The sequence below is a fragment of the Crocodylus siamensis genome, chromosome 7 (genome assembly GCF_052110815.1).
Source record: "Crocodylus siamensis isolate JL-2025a chromosome 7, ASM5211081v1, whole genome shotgun sequence".
Classification (NCBI taxonomy): Eukaryota; Metazoa; Chordata; order Crocodylia; family Crocodylidae; genus Crocodylus; species Crocodylus siamensis.
The window spans coordinates 98,444,567-98,470,839 of NC_143401.1; the positions used below are offsets into that span (position 1 = coordinate 98,444,567).

A 26,273-nucleotide genomic window follows, 5' to 3' on the forward strand; every position below is an offset into this window, starting at 1 on the left:
AAGGGCTCCTGGTTTAGAGGCCCTGGTTTATCTTAAAAGCTCACACTGCCTGTTCCAGTAAAAAAAGTAATGAAAAATACTTGAAGGCCCCCAACCCTTCCCGAGCGCGCGCCTCAGCAGAGCACACATCCAGCGTGCAACCCTGCAGGGGAGCCTTCCAGGGAGCTGAAGCGAGGGAAGGCAGCCGGCGCGGGCATTTCCCTGCCAGCCGTGGCTGCCTTGCTCGGGCTCACTGCTGCAGGCCCGCGCCAGCCTCGCGTGCGGCCTCCCCGGCCCGCTCGGAGGGAGGAGGCAGCCCCGTGCAGGCTCGGGGGCGCCCCCCACGGCCGCTTCTGGCCCGTCGCAGCAACTCTGGCTGCCACAGCCCGCGCCACGCGCTCTCGGCCCGGCCCGCTTCCTGGAGCAGCGCCACCCCCGCTTTGGGAATGCTTCAGGCGCGGGGGCCGGGCCGGGCCGGGGCTGTCCTGCCCCCCACCCGCTTCCTGCTCCACGTGTCGGGGGTTAATCCTGCCCCGGAGGCGCTGCGGATGGGGATGGCCGGGCGGCACCGGCCCCGCAGGTCCGGGCGCGAGGACCCCGCAGCGCCCGACACCGCCCCCCCACCCGGCCGCAGGACTGGGGAGCTCGGGGGCGGGGCGACAGGCGAGCGGCCAATCGGGGGCGGGGCGCGGGGCGGGCGAAGCGCGCTCCCGCCTGCCATTGGGGAGCGCAGCGCGCGCGGCCCCGCCCCTGGCCTCGGCAGCGCGGTGCAGGTGAGTGGAGGCGGCGGGGCCGGGGCACGGGGCTCGGGTGAGTGGCGGCGGTGGCGGCGGAGCCGGGCCGAGGCCGGGGTGAGCGGAGGCTGGGGCCGTCTGGGCCGCGGCCGGGGGGCGGGGCTCGAGGCGCGTGTCCCGGGCCCCGCCGCTGCCGCGCCCAGGCGCTGCGCTCGCTCCTGCTGCGGCTGCTCGGGCGGGCCCGCGGGCTGCGTCCGGCCCCCCAGGCCCAGTCTCTCGCTGCGCCTCGGCCCCGGCCCAGCCCTCGGGAGCCCGGCCGGGCCGGGCCGGGCCGGGCGGGGCGGCTCCTGGCCAGTGCTCCCCTCCCGGCCCACAGCGCACGCAGCCGCGGGCCTGGCTGCCGCCGGCGAGCGCTGGAAGCCCTGTCCTGTCCTGTCCTCCGGCGGGTCCAAGCAGTCCTGTTGCGTGGGGGGTCCGCAGTTGACAAACAGCTCTCGGAGTCCATTGGGCGCAGGGGGGTCTGGTGGGGCCAGTGTGCTGGGGCCCGCCTGTGATGTGCTCCATGTAGATGTCGCATCAGCTTGGCGTAGTGGCAGGAAATGTGGCAGGCGCGCAGGACACTCTCGTTGCTGGGGCCCAGGCTCCAGGCGCGCCCAGGACAAGCGCATCCACTGTCACATTGTGGCTGTGATTCCTCAGGATGCCCGACAGTGGGGCACACTTCTTCTGCTTGTGAGCCCGGGTGTCGGTGAAGGCTTGGCACCAGTTCTCAAAGGGGATGTTCACGTCCACAGTCACGATCTTCGTGGCCTCCTTATCGGTGATCTTTCGCAGCCTGGGACAGCGCAGTTCATGGAGATCTCCCCTGCTGTGGCTGGGATGGCCTTTGCCAGGCAGTCCTGGACAGCGTTGTGGCAGAGCTGCCAGGCCTTGGCGTGCGGCTTGCAGGTGCACAGCACCTCTTGTTCCGGCAGCCATAGGGATGGTCCTGTTCAGAGGCAGGCAGTTGAGGCAGGAGCAATGGAGGAAGCGCCAGTCTGCAAAGCGTGTGAAGCTCCTGCTGGGCATGAGGTGGTTCTGGAGTCCCACCTCAAGGTGACATCAAAGACCTTGCCCTGGTCGGGTTTGGCCCTGAGGTTGCCGGCATACTTGTTGCGGATGGTGCTCTTCAGGAACCGTTCCTGGAAGGTCCTTGTGTGGGGTGACGCGGTTGGCATGCAGGACTGGCAGCAGCTCCCAGCACTCCTCGGTCTAGGTCCAAGCGCAGCTGGTGCGCTTCCTGAGATAGCACGTGGTCAGCTCGTCTCCGCAATAAGGAGAAGTCCCCACTGTCTGCTGAACTCGCCCTCCAGCGAGCCGCTGAGGAAGGTGCTTAGGTCATGTCTGGTGGGTTGCCATGCAATCCTCGATGGGGCTTGTGGTGGTGATGATGCTTACTGTCGAGTCTGGGGATTTTATCCAGGTCCCCCTGGCTCTTTACCAAGCCCTGGGCTTCACCCCCTTGTGAAACCTGGCTTAAAGCCCTCTTCGCTAGGTTAGCAAGCCTGTAGGTAAAGACGCTCTTCCCTGGCTTCGTGAGATGGATGCCCTCTCTTCCTAGCAGACCCTCTCTGGAGCACTGCCCCAGGGTTGAAGTAGGCGCAGCCCTGCCAGCAATGCTCTCGACGCACCCACATGTTCTCTCTGGGATGTGGCTGCGTTCACCTGGGCCTTTAGCCTGTACTGGAAGGATTGAGGAGAACCACCTGGGCACCCGTCCCCTTCGCCCTTGTGCCCAGAACCATGTAGTCACTTTTTGATCTGCCCAAGGTTGTCCCTGGCAGTATCATTGCTGTCAACATAGATGAGCAGCATGGGATGGTAATCAGAGGGCCAGATGAGTGTGAACAACCTTTTTGTGATGTCTCAGATGTGGGCTCCTGGCAGGGAGCGGCCTCCCCAGCCCAAGGTCAGGCCAACAGATGGATGTTTCTGTGCCCTGCAGGAGGGAGTTGCTAACTGTCACCCCCATTGCTTCCTCTTGGTAGTGGTCTCAATCCTCTTTCCCTGGCAGGGGAAGGGAGAAAGCATGGCTCGGCCTCCCCTGCCACTGGAGTGGGCTCCTTTTCATTTGAAGCCTGGGCTTCATACCAGTTCTCCAGTTGGGCAGCTGCAGGCATGGAAGAGGAGCGTTGCCTGTTGCCAGAGGTGACAAGCTGCCAGCTTCCACCTTCCAGAGTACCTGTGTCTTCCAGGAGCATCTCTGGCTGGCCCATGTTCCCTGATGTTGGAGGTCTCTCTGAGCCCATCCACCTCCTCGTGCAGCTCCTTTACCTGATTACTGAGAGAATTCCCCAGGAGGTACCTTTTACGCCATGAGCCATCTGCCCCCCTCCCCCCCCAGCTGTCCCTGGCAGGGACCTGCTGGCTGCAGTTCCTACAAAGTCAGACCAGACCTCAGTGGAAGCCTCTGTGGTCCGTGACCGAGCCTGGACACAGCTGCACAGGTACAGGCAGAGGAAGAGCTGGTAGTGGCAGAGGCTTTGGCATTGCAGTGTTTTCCAGCCAACCTGTTGCCTCTCTTGGTAGGTCCATCTTTCTCTGCTGCTGCCTCATTGACAGAAAATCAGAAAGATCCCAAGTGAACGTGCACTATCACAAGATGTAAAAACTTTTGTCTGAAACAGAGAAATTCATCAGCATTTAATTGAGGTTTACAGAACTGTAAAGGATTCAGTTAATGCTGTTCACATCACTTTTATAAGGATGCACAGGTGAGAGGTAGCTCTGTGTAAAAAAAAAAAAATAAAAAAAAAAATGAGAACCAGTAATAAAGTAATTGGTCTTCCTAGTGTGGGTAGTTAGCTGTGGAGTTCAGTCACAACAGACTGTATTTGAAACTGTCTGGATTTTCAAAGAGCTGATGATGTCTTTTAGGCAGGCCAGAATAACAGTGATTAAATTGCATGCTTTGTTTTGTGAGCTGCTCTTACATTCCTTGTGTAGAAGTCTCCCTTCCCAGTCTCATGTTGCATGACTGGCTTGGTGTTTAGGCAGGCAGGGTTTGGCCTTTGGGGCTAGATGTGGGCCCTTGCCAGAAGCAAACTACTGGGCTAGACAGACTGGGTTTGTGATGACCAAACCTATAAGCATCTATACATTTTGGCATTTGATTTTGAGTTTTTAATCATAGAGAATCAGAGCTTCCCCTGCCCCCTTTGCTCACCAAGACATGGGTCCAGCTGCAGCTGTGTGGTCCGCCCCCACCCCACCCGCAGTGCCATTGGCCTCACTCCTGACTCACAGCCCCCCACCTCTCCCATCCCTGCCAGTGCCCCTCCCTGCCAGTGCCCCTCAGTTTCAACCTGCCCCCCAGTATGTGGGGAAGGAGAGGCTGTGTGTGGGGCAGGGGGTGTAAGGGCATAGGTGATGTGTCAGGAGGGCATGGGGGGTCACGAGCCCCCCCACCTCCAGAGATCTCTCCGCCCACAGCAGGTCACCAGGCTGCAGCCTGGCGGGACTGGCACCAGGCAGGAGCCGCCTCCACGGTCCAACAGTTTGGACTTGGCCTGGGAGGGCAGAGTAGTCCGGGGAGGGGCTCTGCACCAAATGGGCCTTAGTATGGTATAACTCGCAATGCTTTGCACCCTGTTTTACTCTGTACTGACTTCCTGAGTTAGATTCATAGGCCTGAAGTTCCCTGGGTCTCTTCTAGAGCTTCTTCTGAATATCAGAGTCACATTGGCAATCCCCCAGTCCTTTGATAACAAGGCTGTCTTTTGCGATAGGAGGCATGCTACAGTTAGGAGTTTGGCAGTTTCTGATCTGAGCCCCTTCAGGGCCTTAGGGTGAATGCCATTGAGTCCTGGTGATTTGTTACTGTTTAGTGTATCAGTTTTCTCACAACCTTATCTACTAATGCCTCAGTTTGGGTTAGCTTTTACTGATACACTGGCCCTGATTTGTCCCTGGAAAGGTTTCTTACTATAGTCCAAGCCCCCTCCTGGGATTGGTTTTAGCTACCTCTCTCCAAGGCTGACCTTCCACTACAGCTACAGAGGACCATAACAGTCCTAGAAGAGCAGGGCCAGAAGGAACCTCCGGAGGTCACCCAGTCCACCCTGTTTGCAGGAGGAACATCCCTATAGTCTAATCCATCCAGCCAAACGTTAATCTGACCTGCAGTTAAACTTCCACTGAAGAAGACTGCACAGCCTCTCTAGGTAATCTGCTCAAGTGCTTAACCACCTTCAGTGTTAAACTGTCCTTCAGATTAAATCTCCCTAGTTGCTGTCTAGTGCATCATCTGCTAGCACAGGCAGAGGTGATTGTAGCAGGGTGTGGGGTCCGGGAGAAATCAGCCTGTGTGGGACCTGGACGTGGCGGGGGAGGAGGGAGGGTGGCAAGCGGCCAGACACAAAGCCAGCCCGGCTTCACGGGGGCCCCCCAGAGCACAGGGCCTGGGGCAGTTGCTCCAATTCACGCTGTCCTAGGGACAGCCCTGAGCACAGGAGACAGGTCCAGCTCCTGTGAAAATCTTTGGTTCCCTGTGGGAGCTTCTCATAAGGTTTTGTTGATCGTGAGTGCAAAACTCAGCCCTTTGACTTAGTTCTCCTTTGATTTCTCCTCCTGCCCAAAGAAGGGACATTTCTTCTGCTGGTTTACAAGAAAAAGAAACAGTCTTTTCAGTTAGTTGCTAGATGCAGTTTCTGTAGTAGAAGCTGTTGGTATGTGGAATTGTGTTTGAATGGAGGTGTTGAAGTGTTCTGTGTCAGGTTGTGTCAAGAATTGTTGAGGTAGCCTGCAAAGAGGGGAGCTATTAAACACAGAAGCTGAACGTTGACAGCTGTGTCGTGTCGTGTCCGGCTGGAGACCAAAGGGAAGAGAAGAGTGGAATACAACTTGGGCTAAGGCAGGGTCAAACTCATCTAGCCCACGGAGCGTGGGGCTGGTCCACAGGCCGAATCAGACCCCCAGGCCAGCTCCACACATCAGAGCCAGTGTGCAGGGCTGGGCAACTTCATGTAATGTTTGTCCTGAACCAACCCTGCCTGCGGCACACGGTATGCACCAGCACCGTTCCTGGGCTTGCACATAGAGCTGGCACTGGGCGCATGCTGTGTGAGGTGGCCGTGCCCAGGGGCAGATCCAAATGCTGAGAAGTGGAGTGCAGGTGTTGTGGCACAGGTGGTGAGGCACATCATCACACAAAATACAACACATATTATTTTTCAGTTCCAGTTCTCCTGTTGTTATGTTTGCTGATTTGCTAGATTATGTATTAATTTTAAAAAGCCACAACAAACGAGGCAAAAAATGGTCAAAAGATATCATGCAATTAGTCCTGTGAGTAGTCATTACAGTCGAATGTACATCTGATTCAGATTCATAAAACAAAACCTAGCCTTGAGTGTTGTGATACTGCCTCCAGTACTTCACTGCATTCAGCCCTGTGTGCCACACGCAGCATACGCTGGCCCGGCATTCTGCATGCGGTGCCTGCGCTGGACTGACTCTGCATGCCGTCTCTGGTGCATAGGGATGGTCTCCAAGACTTGATCTGGCCCTGGAACAGGCGCACAGGGCTGGGCTGACATGGTGCTACGTGCAGTGACCGCCAGACTGGCTCCACAAACAGCACTTTTGGTCAGTCCTCGGGCGCCATCAATCCCAGGGTGCCACGGCTAAATCTGACCCACAGGCTGTATCTTTGAAAATAAATTAGATTAATTAATAAATGAAGTTAGAGAAAGGAGAGTTATGACCTGGTCACTGTGTGTCTAAATCAGAACAAATATCTAGTTATTAGGCAACATTTTAACTGCTCTCTGGTTTTCCAGCCTGATCCCATTTGTCTTGTACTTCCCCTGCCTAATTCTTCGGTTGCAAACTCTTTTGGGAGCGCTTGTATTCTGTGTGCACGGTGCCAGTGCAGTTAGTGCAGGGGTGGGCAAAATACAGCCTGTGGGCCAGATCTGGCCCTCCAAATGATTTCATCCAGCCTACGACTGCTCCTCTGAAGGAGAATTGTATCTGGCCCACTGCTGCCTTGGCTTTCTGTGTGTCTCACTCTTTTCCCTTCCCCTTGCCAATCGGTTACTGCAGCACTAGCCATTCCCCTTCCCCACTGGCCTGCCCTTCCCTGCCCTCCAGCCCCCAGTGCACGCTCCCAGGCAGGGGATGCTGAGCCCCTGGCCACGCTTCAGCCCATCAGGGCTGCCTGCTTGCTGCTCCAGCTCTGAGGCTGTTCCCAGATCAGACAGCCTGGCCCCAGCAAACGACGCTCTCCACTGGCAGGGGTGAGGGTGCAGGGGGAAGAGGGTCCAGAGCTGGGGGTTGTCCAGACTCTGCCAGGTCAGGGCATGGTAGGGGTGCAGGCATCGCTAACGTGATAACGTGCTGTGTTCCCTCGCAGCTTTGGGCTGCACCATGTGGGCCCAGCTGGAGTGGCTGGTGCAGCTCCTGCCCAACTCCAACCTGTCAGCATGTGGCCGGGCCAGATGGGAATGATGTCAGATGCACTTGCATGGCCCGAAGTGGCACACGGGCCCAAAGCGGTACAGCATGGCGCTGGCCTGGCCATGTGCCAGAGACTTGGGGTAGGGGAGGGGATGCAGGGAGAAGGACTGGAGCTGTAGGTTATCCGGGCCTGGCTGGGCCAGTGGCACACTCTGTTTACCCCTTCTCTCTGCACCCGGTCCCCCGCCCAAAGTCCCCGGCACATGACCAGGTCAGGCAGGAACTGTGCCAGCTGTGCCCATGTGGCCGAAAGCAGCATGCAAGAATACAGGGCAGCACTGGCTCAGCTGCATGCCAGCGACTTGGGTGGGGGGAGGTGCAGGGAGCAGGGGGGGACAAAGGTTATCTTCCCCTAACCTTTGTTCTCTCTGCCCTTGGATCAGGGGTAATTATTTGGGCCGCAGGGCCACTTAGGGAGTTTGAGTGAGCTGTTGCTGGGGGGACCTGGCCCATGGCAGCTTACCCAAACTCCCTAAGTGGTCCGGCAGCCCAAATAATTGCCCGCCCCTGAGTTAGTGCATGGGGACTCAGTAGGTTTCTGTAGCCCTGACACTGGGAAAATGAATGGGTGCAGTTTTAATCTAAGGATAGATGTCCCTGTGCTTGATTTCTATTTTCCCCCACCAGTTTGGAGCTACCATCCCATTTAGAAGTGGAGAGTGAGTTTGCCAGCCCCAGACATCCAAATGCGAATTGGAGCCTCCAAGTTACAAGAGTACATCTCTTTTTGGAGTCTCTGTATTTGCTCTGGTGTTTCAAAGGGTGAATTTCAAGGATTCAGAATTGTTTCCAGCCACAGGAGTGAGGAAGCTAGCATTTTGACTGAGTCCCCTAAGGTCTTGTTTTTTGTAAGGAAAAACAAGCCTTTGATTTTGTCTAGTCTCACACTATGAGACTTGGCCCCAGTTCACTCCCATTTTGCCTCACCCCATCTGAGTTTGATGCAAGTCAGGTTGAGGCAGCAGCTTGACTTGGATGTCTCTGAAGAGAAGGCATGACAAATGCTTTTAACTACAAAACTGAAGCGTGTTTTCCCCTTTGCTGTGCCAAGTGGAGTACAAACAGAAGGGCAGAGGGGAGTAAATAGGGCAAACTGCCTCCCCTCTTGTGGAATAGGATAGGGGCTGGATCTAGATGCAATAAAAAAGGAGAGAGCTGGGCTGAGGGTGGATTCAAAGACCACACTACCCTTGAAAGCAGGGAGGGAGCTACACCCAGCTGCCACCATCAGTGGATCAGCAGGTCCAAAAATGAGCATGAAGGTCAAGGGGAGCTGGGTGTGGAGCAGGGTGCTTGTGCTGGAGTTGTGGGACCAGGACTGCCTGTGGCATCAGGGCTGCCATGCACAAAGGTCTTACTGACACAGCAACCTTAAAACTCTGGATTTTGTGCTGCAACGTGGAGCAGAGTTGCATCAGCTGGGCGGAGAGGTGTACGTGCTCCTGCTGCAACGGGGAAGAGTTGGGCCTGACGTTACATCAGCCGCAGGGTAGCTCTGTCTGTGCTGCTGGAAGGGATGTGGCTTGTGCTGCCAGGACCTCGGATTGGTGGCTGCTGAGCTGCATCACGCCTCGGCCAAGCTGGCAGAAATTCAGTCTGTGTCGCCTCCTGGTTTCACAGCAGCTGCTGCTTTTGTCTGAAATCTTTCTCATCAGGCTTTCAGCCGGAAGTGTCAGGTACAGAAGCCTCTGCACGGCACGCAGTGAGTGGCACCTGCACGTGATGCCCTTGGTATGTCGCTGCTTGCTTTTGCCCTGTGTTCTGGATAGCGAGATCAACTGCTTGACTATGCCAGGGAGGACACTGGTGTTTGCCCCCATGTCAAAGCTTGTCCCGTGCAGGTCATAGAAGACCACTGACCAGGGATTGGGGCCTGATCCTAATTCTACTGCAGTTGGCTATTTGATTGTAGGCATATTGCTTAAACCGCTCTTGCCAGTTTTCCCATTTATAAACGGAAATAATTCTTGAGTTTCAGTGTAATAGTCTTGTCTTTGAGATGCTTGGATTAAAAGTGCATTGCAGAACCTCACCATCCAAATTCTTTAATGGAAAAAAAACATGTCTGTTTGGGGCTTCCTTTTCTGCATCGTCCATTTCTGGCCAATTTAAACCATTAGGAAAGCTGGGCAAACTTTTATTGACTAGCTGCTGGTCAGATCAAGCTTTCTTCTGAGACCTATTTTTGGGTGGTGATAACTTTATACAGTTAGCTTTTATAGCTGAATTTTCTCATTTGTCTTGGTGTAGAGCAGACTGTCAAGGCAGTGATTCTCAGGCAAGGGAGTGTGGCTTGCTGGGTTGCCTTGAGATCCTTTCAAGAGTGTCACAAGGTGCCACACAATGTTAGCAGTGTAGCTGTTGATAGTGGGGGGAGGGAGGGGCACAATTTGGCTGTCAACATTTTTTTTTTTTTTTTTGAAGTCCCAGACCCCTAAAATGGGAATGGATCTTGCTCTCTTGCAGCACCTTCAGTTCCCACCTGAGGCAGCAGCAGACAGCGGGTGAGGCCACAGGAGTATCTGAAGCAGCGGCAGCACAGCCACCTTTTGTGGACACTCCACAGACCCCCCAGAAATGGGGGGGGGTGGCACATGTGCCCTATGTGCCCCCCGAGGCATTGCCTATGCTGTTAGGTGTTCAAACATGGTTCAGAAGATAAACCCAGAGATTCCAACCAGGAATTCAGAAACTACTGCCACATGAAGGTGGAGTTTCCACATCAGGAAAAACCAGGTTTCCAGAGACATTAGCTTTGCTTTGCTGCTGGAGTGTAGTACAGTGAAGTTCTTTGTGTAGGAGATGGGTGATCCTGTGATTACAGTGCTGGCTTAAGACTTGGCACTCCCAGGTCGTCTTCTCTATTTCCCCAGCCTCCACGCCTGGCCTTGAAGATGCTTGCTTCTCTCAGTGCCTCCATTCCCCATCTGCAAATAAGGGGCAATAGTGCTGCCCCCTTGCTCTCCACTCCAAGTGGGACAGTATCTGCAAGAGCAGGTGGGGACCAGTCAGAAGGATGCTTCTGATTACAGAGGAGTTGCTGGTGTTCATTTTGCCAGTGTCAGGACTCCTGGAGTCTCTACGTGATCCACAGTAGTGGTGTGTGCCCATGCAGCCTCAGTCCTGACCTGACTCTGTTGGGCCAGGCGCGGTGCCCATGCAGAACGCAAAGTGCATTGAGATATTGCTGAGGACTGTAAATACCAGAGGTAATCAGGCTTTGTCTGACAGATGCTCAGACACAAGGGCAGGTTCTCCCTCACTTTCCCCTTACGTACCCTAAGAGTGCCTGCGTGGGTGGTGGCTGGAGCAGCTGTCCTTGGTCCTTTCCCACATGGCTGAAGCTTCCTCCCTCTGTCTGTCTGTCAGTCATAGTCTTTCAGGTACAAATGCACTTTTTTCTGGTGTAGCTCAGGGAATCAGTCTCAGGGCTGGAGAACAGACTAGGATACTAGCCTTGAAGACAGTGACAGGCCTTTCCATGCCTTCATTCCCTGTCCCAGGACAGTGTCTCAGGAAGGGGTACCACTGCTCTGCCTCTGACACTGGCGTGTATGACAGGACCTGGGGTGTCTCACTGCTGTTCACCAAGGACAGTCTCTCCTATTGGCTAGCACTCGTGTGTGAACCAGGAGAGGGGGGTGCTTCCTCTCGGGAAGGTGTATGCCGTTCACTGTAGTACCTGGGCACCGTGAAGGTGCTTTTCACTAGACCAGTGGGGGCCAACCTTCCTGGCCAGCAAGTCACAGCAAGCCCTGTGCCCTCTCTGACTGCCACTCGAGTCCCCTTCTGCCCAATCGGCTACTTCGCTGTATGCTCCCTGCCGTGTACTCCCTGCCTGATCTGCTCTGTTTCCTGCTCCCTACTCCCTGATTTGCCATGTGCCATGCACAGGCTGCACCTGCTATTTGTGGCACCTGTGCTGTATGGTGGCTACCCTGCCTTAGACTGTTTGGAGCAGTTTACTTTGCACCGGCCTGATAGGTGATGCTGGGGGCTCGATGCAGAAGGTGCCATCTGAGATTCTTTGGCTTGTTTGTGCCGGAGGTCAGACTGGATTGGTCAGGCTGATTGTACCATAAAAGAATAAATATATCAGTGGTAACAAAATCTGCACAACTCATGTGTGTTGAGAAGGTGACAGAACCTGTGACTGGGAAGGGGTCAGTAGGGAGCAGAGGAGTGAAAAGTGTAGCAGTATTTCCAGTGCTTGATTACCTTTCTGGGCCCCTTAGGATCCTGACTCCCCAAGTGGGAAACGCTGGGCTAAAGTCACTATGATGCTCTCTTTTGATCATATGCATACCTGTGGGGTAGTTCCAACCTTCAGGAGAGCTGTCTTGGGATGTAGCTGATCAACATTTGGGGACTTGGGGGTAGGGCAGAAGTGCCACATTCCTAGCCACAAGCCCAGAGTCCTTGACCCAGGTGTGGGAGGCTGCAGAGTATGTGAACTGTGAAGCCTCCACCTGCAGTAGGAATTGAGTCCTAGGCCACAAGGAGCATGTCACAGCTCTGCTCTTAGTGTTGTTCAGCTCTGCTCCCATCCAAAGGAAGGGCTCCCAGTCCACTCCTGCCTCCCTGTTCTTCCCCCTGCCACCCCCCACCCCTCCCCGTGCTTTTCATTCACTTCTTGAGTTGACTGCATATCATCCAGCCAGTCTGCCTCTGAACCCCTTCCCTCTTTGTGAACATGTGTACTGCAGAGGATAGCATGCAAGTTGGGATATGTTGGTGTGCAGGACTGAACACGATTCCCTGTTAGGGATAGGGAGGCAAGGTCACCAAGACTAATGAATCTCTCTGTCTCTCCCTTGCTTTATTTTGTAGGCATCAGTAGTTCTCGTGGGTGTCTCATGATGCTGTGTCGAGCTGCTCTGAGCCCCTGCTTCCACCCCCCTGGACGGTACCTTCTCTTCTCACCATGGTCCATCGCAGCTATTGCCCGCCCTTGTACGTATCTTGGAGAGCATTCTAGGGCTTATTTCTAGCAGTGCCAGTTGGGGTGCATCTTTGGCTGCTGACAGAAGTTTAGTTAACGGTATGATTGGATCTGATCTGTGATCTCAATAATCATGCCTTCTGCTGTGCCACGTGTGTGGCAGGATGTGTGATATTTGGGATCAGGGAGCACACCCCAGTCACACCCTGCTTGCCAGTGCAAGGGTTGGGGGATGGCGAGCTTCATCTGCATCCATGAAGGGCCCAACAGTCAGCCTGTTTGAGCTCTGGTGTGGTTCTGATACTGCTGCCCATCAGCTGATAGTGCAGTCCACCTGGCCACATGTTCATTTTGGGGTGTGATGGAAATGCCACAAAATTATTGTACATTTTTGTGTGTGTGTGTGTAATAGTTTTGTGGCTAGTTTTGTTTTTGCCACACCGTTACTTGCATGAACGTGTGCCTGAGTTGCGCTTTATGATGCGATTAACTGATTAATTGTGCCTTAAATATAATGTCTAGCAGGGGCCTCAGATAACTCCACACTGCAGTTTCATAGATTTCATAGACATTAGGGCTGGAAGGGACCTCGGGAGATCTTCGAGTCCAGCCCCCCGCCCAAAGGGCAGGAAGTCAGCTGGGGTCATAGGATCCCAGCAAGATAAGCATCCAATTTACTCTTGAAGGTGTTCAATGTAGGTGCTTGAACCACCTCCACTGGCAGACTGTTCCAGACCTTGGGGGCTCGGACAGTAAAGAAATTCTTCCTTATGTCCAGCCTGAAGCGGTCTTGCAGGAGTTTGTGACCGTTCGACCTCGTCATCCCTTGGGGCGCTCTGGTGAACAGATGTTCCCCCAGATCCTGGTGGTCACCCCTGATAAACTTATAGGTGGCCATCAGATCACCCCTGAGCCTGCGCTTTTCCAGGCTAAAGAGTCCCGTGGCTCTCAGCCTGTCATCGTAAGATCTGTTTTCCTGACCTCTGATCATGCGCGTGGCTCTCCTCTGGACTCTCTCAAGCTTCTCCACATCCTTTTTGAATTGTGGAGCCCAAAACTGGACGCAGTACTCCAGCTGCGGCCTCACCAAGGCCGAGTACAAGGGGAGAATGACGTCCCGGGATTTGCTCGAGAAGCATCTATGGATGCATGCCAGCATTTTGGTCGCTTTACTAGCCGCAGCATCGCATTGCAGGCTCATGTTCATCTTGTGGTCAATGATGACCCCCAAGTCTTTTTCTTCTGTAGTGCTATCCAACGTAGCACTGCCGAGCCTATAAGGAAGCTGCAGGTTTTTCCTCCCAAGGTGGAGAACCTTGCATTTTTCGGTGTTAAACACCATCAGGTTCTCGTCCGCCCATTTGCTGAGCTTGTCCAGGTCAGCCTGGATCACCCGCCTATCTTCTGGCGTGGATGCTTTACCCCAAAGTTTGGTGTCATTGGCGAACTTGGCCAGTCCACTCCTAACTCCAGTGTCCACATCATTAATGAAGATGTTGAACAGTATGGGTCCCAGGACAGAGCCTTGAGGGACCCCACTGGTTACAGGGCACCATGATGAGTGACTGCCATCAATCACAACCCTCTGGGTCCGACCACGAAGCCAATTTCCCAGCTAGCGGATCGTGGTGGAGCCAAGGCCACAACTGGGCAGTTTGGCCAAGAGGTGATCATGGGATACCAGATCAAAAGCTTTTTTGAAGTCAAGATATATGACATCAATCTCTTCTCCCTTGTCCAGGTGATAGGTCACCCGGTCGTAGAAGGAAATGAGATTGGTCAAACAAGACCTACCCGCAACAAACCCGTGCTGGCTATCCCTTAGGATGTTAGCCTGGGCCAGTCCCTCAAGGATGGCCTCCTTAATAAACTTTTCTAAGATCTTCCCCAGGATAGAAGTCAGGCTAATGGGCCTGTAGTTAGCCGGATCCACTCTCCTCCCTTTCTTGAAGATCGGCACCACATTGGCCTTCTTCCAGTCTTCTGGCACTACACCAGAGCGCCAGGAGTTTTCAAAGATCCGTGCCAGGGGCTGGGCTATGACGCTCGCCAGCTCCTTGAGTACCCTGGGGTGCAGGTTGTCAGGGCCAGCTGACTTGAAGGTATCCAGCTTCTCAAGGTGTTCCTTCACGAGGTCAGCATTGATGGAGGGTAGGGGATCCCCCTCAGCCAGATTTCCCTGTCCCATAGCAGGCATGGGCATCCCATGTGGCTGATGAAAGACTGACGCAAAGTACCTATTTAATAGGTTGGCTTTTTCCTGGGCGTCAGTTGTCAGTTGCCCCATCTGGTTTAGCAGTGGTCCAACATTGCGCTTGCTTTTCCTCTGGCTCCCCACATACCTGAAAAAGGACTTTTTGTTGTCCTTGATGCCTGAAGCTAGTTGGAGTTCAGTTGCAGCCTTGGCTTTCCTGGTTTGGTCCCTGCAGGACCAGACCAGCGCGGAGTAAACTTCCTTGGAGGTGAATCCCGTCCTCCATCCTTTGTAGGCTTTCCTTTTTAGCCACAGGAGGTTCGCTAGGTCTCTGGAGAGCCAGGGGGGTTGCTGTGCCTTCTTGTTGCCTTTCCTCCGTGTTGGAATAGATTTAGCTTGTGCACTGAGGATCGCTTCCTTGAGAAGCAACCACTCTTCTTGAACTCCCATCTCCCCGGGGTCATGGTCCCTGAGGGCCTGACCGACTAGCCTCTTGAGCTTGTCAAAGTCGGCTTTTCTGAAGTCAAGGACTTCTGTGTTGCTGACTGACTTGCCAGCTTTACGGCGGATGGTGAAGGTGATCAGCTCGTGGTCGCTGTCACCCAACTTCCCATCAATCGCTATGTCGCCGATTAGGTCGTCCCCCGTAGCCAGTACCAGGTCAAGCAGCGCTTTGCCTCTTGTTGGCCCATAGACCTCTTGGGTCAGGTAGAGGTCATCCACGCACGAGAGAAAGCTTTGCGCCCGCTCAGATTTAGCTGAGTGATCTTCCCACGAGATGTCCGGGTAATTGAAGTCACCCATGACAACCAAGGTCCTGGAACAAGCGGCCTCAGTCAGTTCCCGGGCAAACTCCTGGTCAAGCTCGGGACTTTGAGTGGGAGGTCTGTAGTAGACTCCCACCGTTGTGTCCCCTGTGCCGAATTCCCCATGAATTTTTACCCAGAGGGTCTCTAGCTGTCCATGCCGGTTGCCAACATCAGCTTGCAGGGACATGTAGCTTTCCTTCACATAGAGAGCTACACCCCCGCCCCTTTTGTCAACACGATCCCTCCTGTACAGGGTATGGCCCTCTATCCCCATGGTCCAGTCATGGGTGGAGTCCCACCAGGTCTCCGTTATCCCAATGACGTCATATTTCTTTGCACTGAGCAGGAGGACGAGCTCGTCCTGCTTGTTGCCCAGGCTCCTGGCATTAGTGTAGAGGCAGGCAAGTGTGCCCTTGGGGGCTCTTGCCTTGCCCACAGATTGTGCCAGGGCTGGGGCAGGGGTGAGCTCCCTTAAGTTAATGCAGTTTTCCCTTCATTCAGCTGTGAAGGACAGTGGAATGAATCGCAGCCAAAGAGATCAGTGCAGCTTTCCTTCCTCAGTCCAGTGATAATTCAGCCAGGTGCTGCAGCTATCACTGTTTTCATTCAGACAGTTAGCAATCATGTGGCCTCTAAGAACACTTTGACTTGTTCTGTGCTTTCTGAGGTGAAGGTGGGGATCATAAGTCTCCTCATGTACTGGTTAGGTAGGGAATTCCCTCTTTATCAAACTCTTCTGTAGCTTCAACCTAACTTTCTCCCAGACAAAAGAAAGTATAGTGAGACAGTTTGATGCCCCTCCTCTACCTAGACAAAGCATAAGGTTATGGGGCATGAGGCCTATAAATGTGTGGGTAGGTACAAATATGAAGATTCTTCATCTCAGTCTGAATGCACACATGGAGGTAATATGCCTGGCTCTTACCTCTGGGCATTCATGGCTGAGTCTGTTCTTTCCTGTTCTCTCCTGGACAGACTCCATGCACCAGAAGCCTCAGGCCATGCAATGGGCACAGATTCCCACTACTGCAGCTAGTTGCTATGTTGAGATAAGCAACAGTGGTAATACTGCAAATCACAGCATAAAGTCTGTAGCTAGCAGCATTTCTAGATTATTGTGTCTGGTCTCTCCAGGCATTTTAAAGTTAGACCTGTTCTACAGTACAGAAACTGCAGGGATACCATGACATTTCCTCTCTTCAGTCACTTCAAATTTGGCTAGAACTTCAGGCTTAATTTCCTGATTGTTGCAAAGGGGCCACTGGATATTTACAGACTAGACAGTTAGTGAGGATTGTTGTTGCAGCACCATTTAGCTCTGATGTATTTCTAGTGCCCCTTAACACTGTGCTGACCCAGTGGGGTAGTGCTGTTTTAGAGAGAAAAATGCTCCCATTCCCTGTATATCTTCTCTCTGCCTTAGCCGTATCTAACGGCTGACCCAGCTGGCTGCAGTTTCTGATTTCTATTACGAGTCAAGTTGTATGCATCACCAAGCACTATAGCTAAAGCAGTTTCCAAAGCAGTCTCAGTTATGTAGGAGGCACTTGGCTCAGTAGCTTTCCAACAGGCCTCCTTATCTGTACCTCAGATTCACTTGCCAACATGTTGCTTAGGAATGACTTACACTCAAGCAGTTATTTGGAGGATGAGTGCATTGAAGTGGCTGGGTGGTAAGACCAGAGTGTGTGCTGTGGACCCTTTAGATTTGGGGAAGGGGAAGTTTTTGGTATGTAAGGGGTGGTGAGAAAGGGGAGGGGTCCGTACCTAGGTTCTCCATATTGTGGGTTCTGTGGCTGGGAAGTACAGGCTTTTTTCTAGTCTTCCATGTCGTTTTGAAACCACAGCTCTCCCTGCCCACAACTGGGTGCTGAAGAATGGCCCTGTCCGCTGCTGGAGCAACATCCCATTCATCACTGTGCCACTCAGCCGGACACATGGCAAGTCGTTTGCTCACCGCAGTGAGCTGAAGCACGCTAAGCGGATCGTGGTGAAGCTGGGCAGTGCTGTGGTCACCCGTGGGGATGAGTGTGGATTGGCTCTTGGGCGGCTGGCATCCATTGTTGAGCAGGTAACTTAGTGACTAAGAATGACTTGTGCTTCTCAAGCTGGTTAGTTGGCTTCCTCTTACAGCTGTAAATTACACCCCAAAACTTCCACACAGGCTGCTGCTGCTCTTGTACCAGGGCACAACTGAAAACTGTGCTAGAGAGGAGGGTGCAGCAGGGATAGCCCGTGTCTTAATATGTGTAAGGGGAGCCTAAGGGATAAAGCAGAAACCCCAAGGGAGTTTCTGCCCAGTGCAGACGAGGGAGGAACCATCAGGAAGGGGGGAAAGGTTTTTTACTGTGCCAAAATGGGAAGGGATGATCTTCTGTGCCCCTTTGGATATTGCAAATTGCCATGGATTAGAGTTCCAGTGAATGTCGGTCAGGGCATCGCTACTTATGACACCTGGATAACTTTGCACCTGTTCTCTGGGCAAGCAGGTGGTTTTGGGCTCCGGAAATCATTGAACTTGTGGTACGCTCAAACTGTGGAAGGTGGAAGTGGAGAGGGACATCTTGGCAAGCTGGCAGCTGCCCTGCTCTGGGCCTGATCTCCCTCTGTTTCTCCCTGCCTGCAGGTGTCGATGCTTCAGAACCAAGGCCGAGAGATGATGATCGTCACCAGTGGAGCCGTGGCTTTTGGCAAGCAGCGTCTGCGCCATGAAATCCTGCTCTCCCAGAGCGTGCGACAGGCCTTGCACTCTGGGCAGAACCAGCTAAAAGACATGGTACATGGTGAAGGCAGGCATCTGCCCTCTGGAGGGATGAGACCAAGGTTGCTCATGTCCCCACCTGTGTGCCAACTGATGGGCCTTTTCTGATCTTTGCAGGCTATCCCGGTCCTAGAGGCACGAGCTTGTGCAGCTGCTGGGCAGAGTGGACTGATGGCTTTGTATGAGGCCATGTTCACGCAGTACAGCATCTGTGCAGCTCAGGTGAGTAGGTGCACTTGTCCCATGATGCACCTTGACAATCCTTCCAGGCTGTCTTATTGCCCTGACTTCTTAGAGTATGCACTTCTTAGAGTTGCACTTACTGCCATCCCAGACCTCTGCTCCAGTCCCACTTGTGTAGGGTTGTAATGCAGTGGGAGTGACAGCTGGCACAAGAGCTTGTTCAGCTAAAGATAACTTGGATCAATTTCTCTACTATGAGTAGGGCGAAATAACATTGTGTCTAGATTTTTTTTTCCAACTGGTGAGATGAGATTAAAGCAAGGACCTAAAGATCACAAACAGAATTGGGACTGCCATGCTAAATGTGGAGAGTACCCATGTGGAGAGTCCCTCTAAAATGGACTGGACATTGTCTAAGTCTAATATGGACTGTCTATTCACTGAAGCCTCTCCACTGCAGGCAACCCCTGCTTAGCGCTCTTCGTTGGTTCCTGAAAAACTGAGCGTCAAGCAAAACTAATGTGAAGCAAAACCGAAAGTTTTCATGACCCAAAACAGCATCTGCAAGTGTTTTTAATGTACCAAGATGGTGACCACGAGCATTATAACAAAACTTGCTGAGTGCTAAGTGGAACTGGGTATCAATGTAAAATGAGCGTTATAGCGAAATAGTGCTACGCGGAACAGCGTTAAGTGGGGGTTGCCTGTACCTGGCCATGGACATCTCGAACAGATAGTGGTACACTACTGCTTGGACTGCTATAGGAATGTGGGCTTTGTTTGTTTATCTTGGATAGTCTGCAAGGGTTACGCTCAAATACAGCACAAGCCTGTGTAAACACCTCTAGGTTCTTGTATCAACTACATCCCTGTGGTAGTTGAGATCTTTAAAGCACCATTTCACTCAGGTGATTTCTGTGTGTTCTGTGAAGTAGGATGTGCTAAATTCACTCATGAAATAAGTATCCTGCACTGCAGAGTAAATACAGCCATGCAGAAGTAGACTGGATTCTGTCCTGGTTGGTGTGCACACGGGTCTTCTGTCCTCATATGCAGAACGATTAAATTTCTTCTATTTAAAAACATTTGGCTAGTTGTGCAAGCAAAACTCCCCGATTGTTCTTCTGGTCAGAGACATCTATAGCATTGCATGTTGCGTCCCAGTCCTTCTCAGCCAGTTTTCAATGCCCAGTGAAAAAAGGGTGTAAGGCAAAAATCTGCCAGGAAGGCCCTACACGAAGCTCCTTCTGAAAGTCTTTCCTCCTTTCAGATCTTAGTCACCAACCTGGATTTCCACGATGAGCAGAAACGCCGGAACCTGAATGGGACATTACACGAGCTGCTGCGAATGAACATTGTCCCCATCATTAACACCAATGATGCTGTTGTTCCACCTCCAGAGCCGAACAGTGATCTGCAGGGGGTAAATGTGGGTAAAGTATTGCAGTGGGCAGATCCAGTCTGTGGCCCTGCTTGGAGCATGAAGGCTTGACTTACTAACCTCTGCAGGGAAAGCTGCAATGTAAGAACTAAAGAAAAGCATGGCAATGCTGGGGCTGAACACAGACACGTAGAGCACAACAAAACAATGGGGGCAGCAGAGCAGGGGATATGGTCTGCCATCGCTGGCTTCTGGCAGGGCTCAGTGAGGGAGAAAGGATGGGACAGAGATATGGGCATGACTTGGTTTGGCTGTTACTTGCTGCATGCCAGTAGTGTGTTTAGTTACCTACCAACAAGGAATCCAGAAACCTTGGTGCTGCATGGAGAAAGCTTCTCAAAGGTGCTTCAACAAAGCACTGACATGGCTTGTCTTTGTTGGGCATGGCTATGGCTCTGCTTGCTAGCTTCTCACCCCAGGTAGCATTGCTGACCTCTCAATGCATTCCAGGTTATTAGCGTGAAGGATAATGATAGTTTGGCAGCACGACTGGCAGTAGAAATGAAGACCGATCTCCTGATTGTTCTCTCGGACGTGGAAGGTGCGTAGTCCTTTAACTTTGACTGCACAAGTAGTTTTTTCCCTTAAAATCCCTACAGAGGTCATAACCTGCAAGATGCATGCTGATGTTCATCTCCTTCATTTTTGCCTGTATGTTGTATCCTTATTCCCACTTGTTATCTGCGTATGCTCTCTGTGAGAGTAAACTCTTCAAGGCTAGGACTAGGTGGATCTCTCCAATGAGTGGAGCCTAGCACTGGATAAAGTACAATGTTTTGCAAAGGGCTGTGTCATCCCCTTTGGATTGCAGGGACAGTGCAGTTGAAATTCAGAAACCATGTGATAAGCCAAGAAAGGGCTTGTTGCCCTCTAGAGGTTTGGGATTTCTCTGTAATATTGGTTAAACTATTTTAGATGGGTCGGAAATTACTTCTGTATGTCTGTGAGTGCCAACTTGAGGTTAAAAAAATGCTGCCTGGGCCACTACTGTAAAAGGGGGCTGAGGGTCCAACCGGATTCTGCCGTAGCTCCATTAGCATATGGGCTGTCCTTCTGCATTGGAGAGAGTCCTGCGGAGGGCAACAGAAATGGATGGGGGGCTGGGGCATATGACATGTGAGGAGAGGCTGAGGGAACTGGGCTTATATTTAGTCTGCGGAAGAGAAGATTATGGTGGGGTTTAATAGCAGCCTTGAACTACATGCAATGTGGTTCCAAAGAGGATGGATCGAGACTGTTCTCAGTGGGAACAGATGACCGAACAAGGAGCAAGGGAAGTTTAGGTTATATATTAGGAAGAACTTTCTCTTGAGGAGGGTAGTACAGCACTGGAACAGGCTACCCAAAGAGACTGTGGTTTCTGTCCTTGGAGGTTTTTAAGACCCAGGTAGACAAAGCCTTAGCTAGGATGAGATGCTTGGGGTGGTCTTGCTTTGAGCAGGCAGTTGGACTAGATGACCTCCTGAGGTCCTTTCCAGCCCTCATGTTCTACGATTCTGTGATTCTATCATTGTTCATATTTTAACTCCATCCTGGGGCTCCTGAAGCTTGGCTCAGTGCAAGGTTTAACCACAGTGACAATGGTGTGTATATGTGCCAAGCATAGCATTGCACAACCCTGGGCCCAAACAACTCTGATGTGCTGAGACACATTGACCAATAGCTACTGTCCTATCACCTGGTCAGGGGAGGGAGGGCATGATACATTTGCAGAGACCCTCTTCCATAACCATGGTGTGATTGGTCACTTTTATCTACCCAGCTTCATTAAAAGTGTGAATTTGACGTGGGTGCCTGTTGGCTGATGATGTGCATGCTAAGGATCCCTGGTGAAACTCGGAGGCTAATCTAGTTTAATTTGGGGAGTGGCTGGACAAGTCTGCTCTTCCAGGAAGCATTACCCTTCCTGGATCTTGCAGACATTGCCAGTTTTAGAGATCCTTGACCCCTTTCCCAGATGCTCAGAACTTGTGCCTTTCTGTTTTCCAGTTCCTTGATCAGAGTTACTGTTTTTTGCCTGAGTGACGTGTTCTGTTGTAAACAGTGACCCATAAGGTGCTGACTTGCAACCTGTTCACTTTTGGATGATGAAATGTGGTACAGTTCAGGGGCGAGCTGTAGCAGTATTCTCTCTAAGTCTTCCAAGAGACACTTCCTTCTACTGACAATCCTGCACCCGTGTTTGAGTGGAACCTCATCATCCCTTTGTTCTCCAGGCTGTGTCACCCTGTTTACTAGTTGCATTTAGCTTTGGCAGGTCCTTCTGCAAACAGCAATTGGTAGTAAAAGCAGTGATAGAAAACAGCTTGTGCAAAATACATATGTATTTAGCACTAATAGTGTTGGGCAGAGAATGCAGAAGCCTGAACTGGCAAGGGCTTTGCCCCAGCCCCCAGCAGGTGGAACCTCTAAGCTTCTGCCCCCTTGAGTCTGATTTTCTGGGTTGCTGTCTGGCTGAGGTCCTCGCTTGCCCTGTAAACAAAAGAAATGCATAGTGAACAAAGGTTTGTGCCTGGACTTTTCCATGTTTCTTTTGAGTTGCCAGCTAACCTGACAAAGCGTCAAAGGAAGGGCACTCTGAAGTGCTCTTGGTTAGAATACAAGGCAGTCGAGGGGAAAGAGATTTAACGGTGGGGTCTACTACAGACCTCCCAACCATGGGGAACAGCTAGACCAGGAATTCTTAAGCCAGCTCACAGAGGTAGTTAAATCAAAGGACGTGGTCATCATGGGTGACCTGAACTTCCCAGACATCTGCTGGGAAGAGCAGTCAGACCTGGCTCACGTAGGTCCCTAGCCCAAATGCAGGACCTCCATCTAACCCAGGAGTGCATAGCCCCACCAGGGGAGACGCCTTGTTGGACCTGGCACTGGCCACGGGTGACGACCTGGTGAGGGGGCTGCGGGTGCTCGACCACCTGGGCGACAGCGATCATCACCTGCTGGAATTCACCATCCAGCGCAAGGTGGCAAAGGCCTGCAGCAAGGTAGCAGCCCTGGATTTCAGGAGGGCGGACTTCAGTGAGCTAAGGAGAATAGTCGGGGAAGCACTGAGGTCCCGGAGGGGATGGGAGCCAGGTGTCCAAGAAGAGTGGTCGCTCCTTAAGGAGATGATCCTCCAAGCCCAAAGGGAGGTAATCCCAACACAGATCAAAGGGAGCAGGAGGGCACAAAAGCCCCCATGGCTCACCAAAAGCATCCGGGAGTGTCTCCTAGCTAAGAGGGAGGCACACACCCAATGGCAGGGAGGGGCCATCCTCAGGGACGACTATTCTGCAGTTGCTTGGGGATGCAGGGGGGCAGTCAGGAAGGCCAAGGTGGAGATGGGACTGGGACTAGCTTCCCAGATCAAGGACAACAAGAACTAGTCAGGGAGCGTCTGGAGGGGCTGGATGTATTCAGGTCAGCTGGTCTGGACGATCTCCACCCCAGAGTGCTTTGAGAATTAGCTGTGGTCATTGCGGGATCCCTGGCATGGCTGTACGAGCACTTGTGGTGCTCTGGTGTGGTGCCAGAGGACTGGGAGAGGGCCAACGTGGTTCCCATCTTCAAAAAGGGGAGGAAGGAGGACCCAGGGAACTATAGGCCAGTTAGTCTTACCTCAATCCTGGGTAAGTTTTTTGAGAGAATTATCGTGGCGCATGTCCCGAGGGGCCAGCGGGGAAGACTATGCTTAGGGGCAACCAACATGGGTTCATTTGAGGCAGGTCCTGTCAGACCAACCTGGTGGCCTTCTACGACCAGGAAACAAAATCCTTAGACGCAGGTGTCGTGGTGGACGTAGTCTTCCTGGACTTTCAGAAGGCCTTCAACACTGTCTCTCACCCCATTCTCATTAAGAAACTGGGGGCTGTGGTGTCGACCCCCACACAGTCAGATGTGTCGCCAACTGGCTGGAGGGCTGCACCCAGAGAGCGGTGGTGGACGGGTCATGTTCGACCTGGAGGGATGTGGGCAGTGGGGTCCCCCAGGGCTCGGTCCTCAGGCCCGCAGTGGTTCAACATCTTCATCAGTGACTTGGACGAGGGGGTAAAAAGCACCCTGTTCAAATTTGCAGATAACACTAAGATGTGGGGGGATGTGGGCACGCTAGAAGGGAGGAATAGGCTGCAATTGGACCTAGACGGGTTACAGGGGTGGGAACATGAGAATAGGATGGGATTCAGCACTGATAAGTGCAAGGTGATGTACCTGGGGGGGAAGAACCAGCACCATACCTACAGGCTGGGGAACTCCCTTCTCATCAGTGCAGAGGCAGAAAAGGATCTTGGAGTCATTATTGATGCCAAGATGAACATGGGCCGGCAGTGTGGGGACGTGGTCAGGAAGGCCAGCTGCACCTTGTCATGCATCCACAGATGCATCTCGAGCAGGTCCAGGGAGGTGATCCTCCCCCTTTATGCGGCACTGGTCAGGCCGCAGCTGGAGTCCTGCGTCCAGTTCTGGGCGCCACACTTCAAGAGGGATGTGGACAGCATGGAGAGGGTCCAGAGGAGGGCCACTCGTATGATCAGGGGACAACAGGGCAGGCCCTATGAGGAGAGGCTACGGGACCTGAACCTGTTCAGCCTCCACAAGATGAGGCTGAGGGGGATCTTGTGGCCTGTTACAAACTAGTCCGGGGGGACCAGCAGGCATTGGGGGAGTCCCTGTTCCCCCAACCACTACCAGGAGTGCCTAGGAATAACGGTCACAAGCTCGCAGAGGGTAGATTTAGGCTAAACATCAGGAGGCGCAACTTCACTGTCAGGGCAGCTAGGGTCTGGAACCAGCTTCCAAGAGAAGTGGTGCTGGCTCCTACCCTGGGGGTCTTTAAGAGGAGGCTGGATGAACACATTGCTGGGGTCGTTTGACCCCAGTACTCTTGCTTGCCATGGCAGGGGGTCGGACTTGATGATCTGCTCAGGTCCTTTCCGACCCTACTAACTATTGTAGTAGTAAATTTAGTCGGGCTTCTGGCCTACTTGACTAGGAAAACGGACAAAGACCAGAAGAGGTGATACTGCTTATTTCAGTTTCATGTTCCAAGATAAGGAATCCTGCATGCCTTATTACCCTGTGCATAGATGTCCAATTAAGTAAACTTGTTTTTGTTTCTCCAGGGTCATATTTTTTTTCTTTCTCTGTCTTAAGTATAAAAATGCCTGTAAACTTATAGAGTAGGAGGATTCCTTTGAAGCAGACAAGTGGGTGATTCCCCTTGCTGTATGAAGTTCTCCCTGTGATCACAGTATATAACCCTAATTAAAGAAAAGCTGGCTCTGTCAGTTCTGATTCAACCACAATGCGAAGTTTGATTTCTTCCACACTATGAAACCTGCTGGCTAGAATGTGGCGAGAGTAACCTTCCAAACGAAAAACGTGTGTGTTTGTGTCAGGACCCACGGAGCCCCAAAGCCGCATGTTAACTGTTGGGCTTCCTTATAGCCAGTCTTCACTCAGTCAAATAACTAGAGGTTCCTACTGTTCACTTACCGAAAAGGAAAATATTCTTCCCACAAAGAACAGCCTAACAGTTACAACAGTTGGTGACCTTTACAGAAAGGGAGTGAGTTGCCAACTCTAGATGCTTTGCAGCTTGAGTGCTGTAGCTCATATCGCATAGCCCACTCCATATTGCTAATCCTTCTACTGTATTTTCAGGAAAAAATACTAAAATCCATAGGAAATCATGATGCAGATGCCTTTCCCTCCTGAAGAATTTAGTTTTACATGTGGCAACTGGTTGGTGCTTGCTAAAATTAAGCAAAGGAGCAATATCTAGTTTTACACTTATAAGAAGTGAAGAGGAAAGATAGAGGCTGGAGTTGCTATTGGCAAACTGATTATTTTGAGAAAGAACCTCAACCCTAATTATGCACTCCCTTCTTGAACGAGTGCCCACTGTACAGGCCTCACCTTTGCTCCATGCTGGTTAGCTTCTGCATGCACAGATGTGTTCTGTCGCTGCAAACCTGCACCAGGGTTGTTCCATTGACTTCAGTGGATTTAGGCAAAACTTTTATCTAACCACAAACCAGGAATTTACTGGATCTGTGCTTCATCCATTATCCTCCACTTGCCTACTGAGCAGAGAATAAGGAGAAGGCCCTGCAGCACTGCTTGTATATGCAGGCTACTTGCATACGTGCAGAGTGTGTATCCCTGGGTTTGCTGCTTTAATGATTCTCTAATGGGTGTGTCTACGGCATTTCTGGTGAGGTGGCAGTAAGAGATGCTTAAAGGGGCAGAAAACAAGAAGTCAGTCAACTTGAAATGTCATTTCTTTTTCAAGCAGACTCATTTGTGTATTCTGCTGGTGTCCTCTGGAGTGGTTTGCATTACTTGGCTTTTCTTTGCTCTTCTTGGAACTATCTCCAAACCGTAGACCTCCATGAAACGTGGTGTTCTGCTGTGTTGTTGGAGGCCATGGCAGTGGTGCCTGTCCCCTCCCTGACTTTGCTAATGTCTTTCCATGTGCAGCTTCAAACTGCTCTGTTGCAGGCCTGTTACACTGCAAGCTCATAATATCCCATTTTCTGTCACCTCTTGCTCCATTGCATCTGCCAGCATCACTGCTTCTCAGGCTTCCTGCTGTCATTTCAGATATGTTGTCTTTCTCTTTTTTATGCATTTAGTTATCTTTCTTTTAAGCTTAACTTTGCAGTTCTTCATTTCTGGGGACAAGCACCTCCTGGTTCAGCCTCACAACCTTGTCCTGAGCTGGATTTGTTGAGAAATGCACAGGTGTCC

General features: G+C 52.2%; 1 protein-coding gene across 5 annotated transcripts in view; it reads left to right on the forward strand.

The window, feature by feature from the left end:
* Positions 1–602: 602 nt before the first annotated feature.
* The window catches only part of ALDH18A1 (aldehyde dehydrogenase 18 family member A1), a 40,282-nt gene continuing 14,611 nt past the window's right edge, over positions 603–26,273 (forward strand). The window contains exons 1-7 of one of the 5 annotated variants that reach the window (XM_090058860.1): positions 603–752; positions 12,042–12,164; positions 17,004–17,227; positions 17,783–17,932; positions 18,035–18,139; positions 19,371–19,523; positions 19,992–20,082. In XM_090058860.1, coding sequence (XP_089914986.1) covers positions 12,068–12,164; positions 17,004–17,227; positions 17,783–17,932; positions 18,035–18,139; positions 19,371–19,523; positions 19,992–20,082 — 820 coding nt within the window. In that variant the 5' untranslated portion in view covers positions 603–752; positions 12,042–12,067. Of the gene's footprint in view, positions 831–8,809; positions 8,943–12,041; positions 12,165–17,003; positions 17,228–17,782; positions 17,933–18,034; positions 18,140–19,370; positions 19,530–19,991; positions 20,083–26,273 lie in introns of those variants that run through there. The other 4 variants (XM_090058861.1, XM_090058857.1, XM_090058858.1 and 1 more) reach the window with 4 other exon arrangements.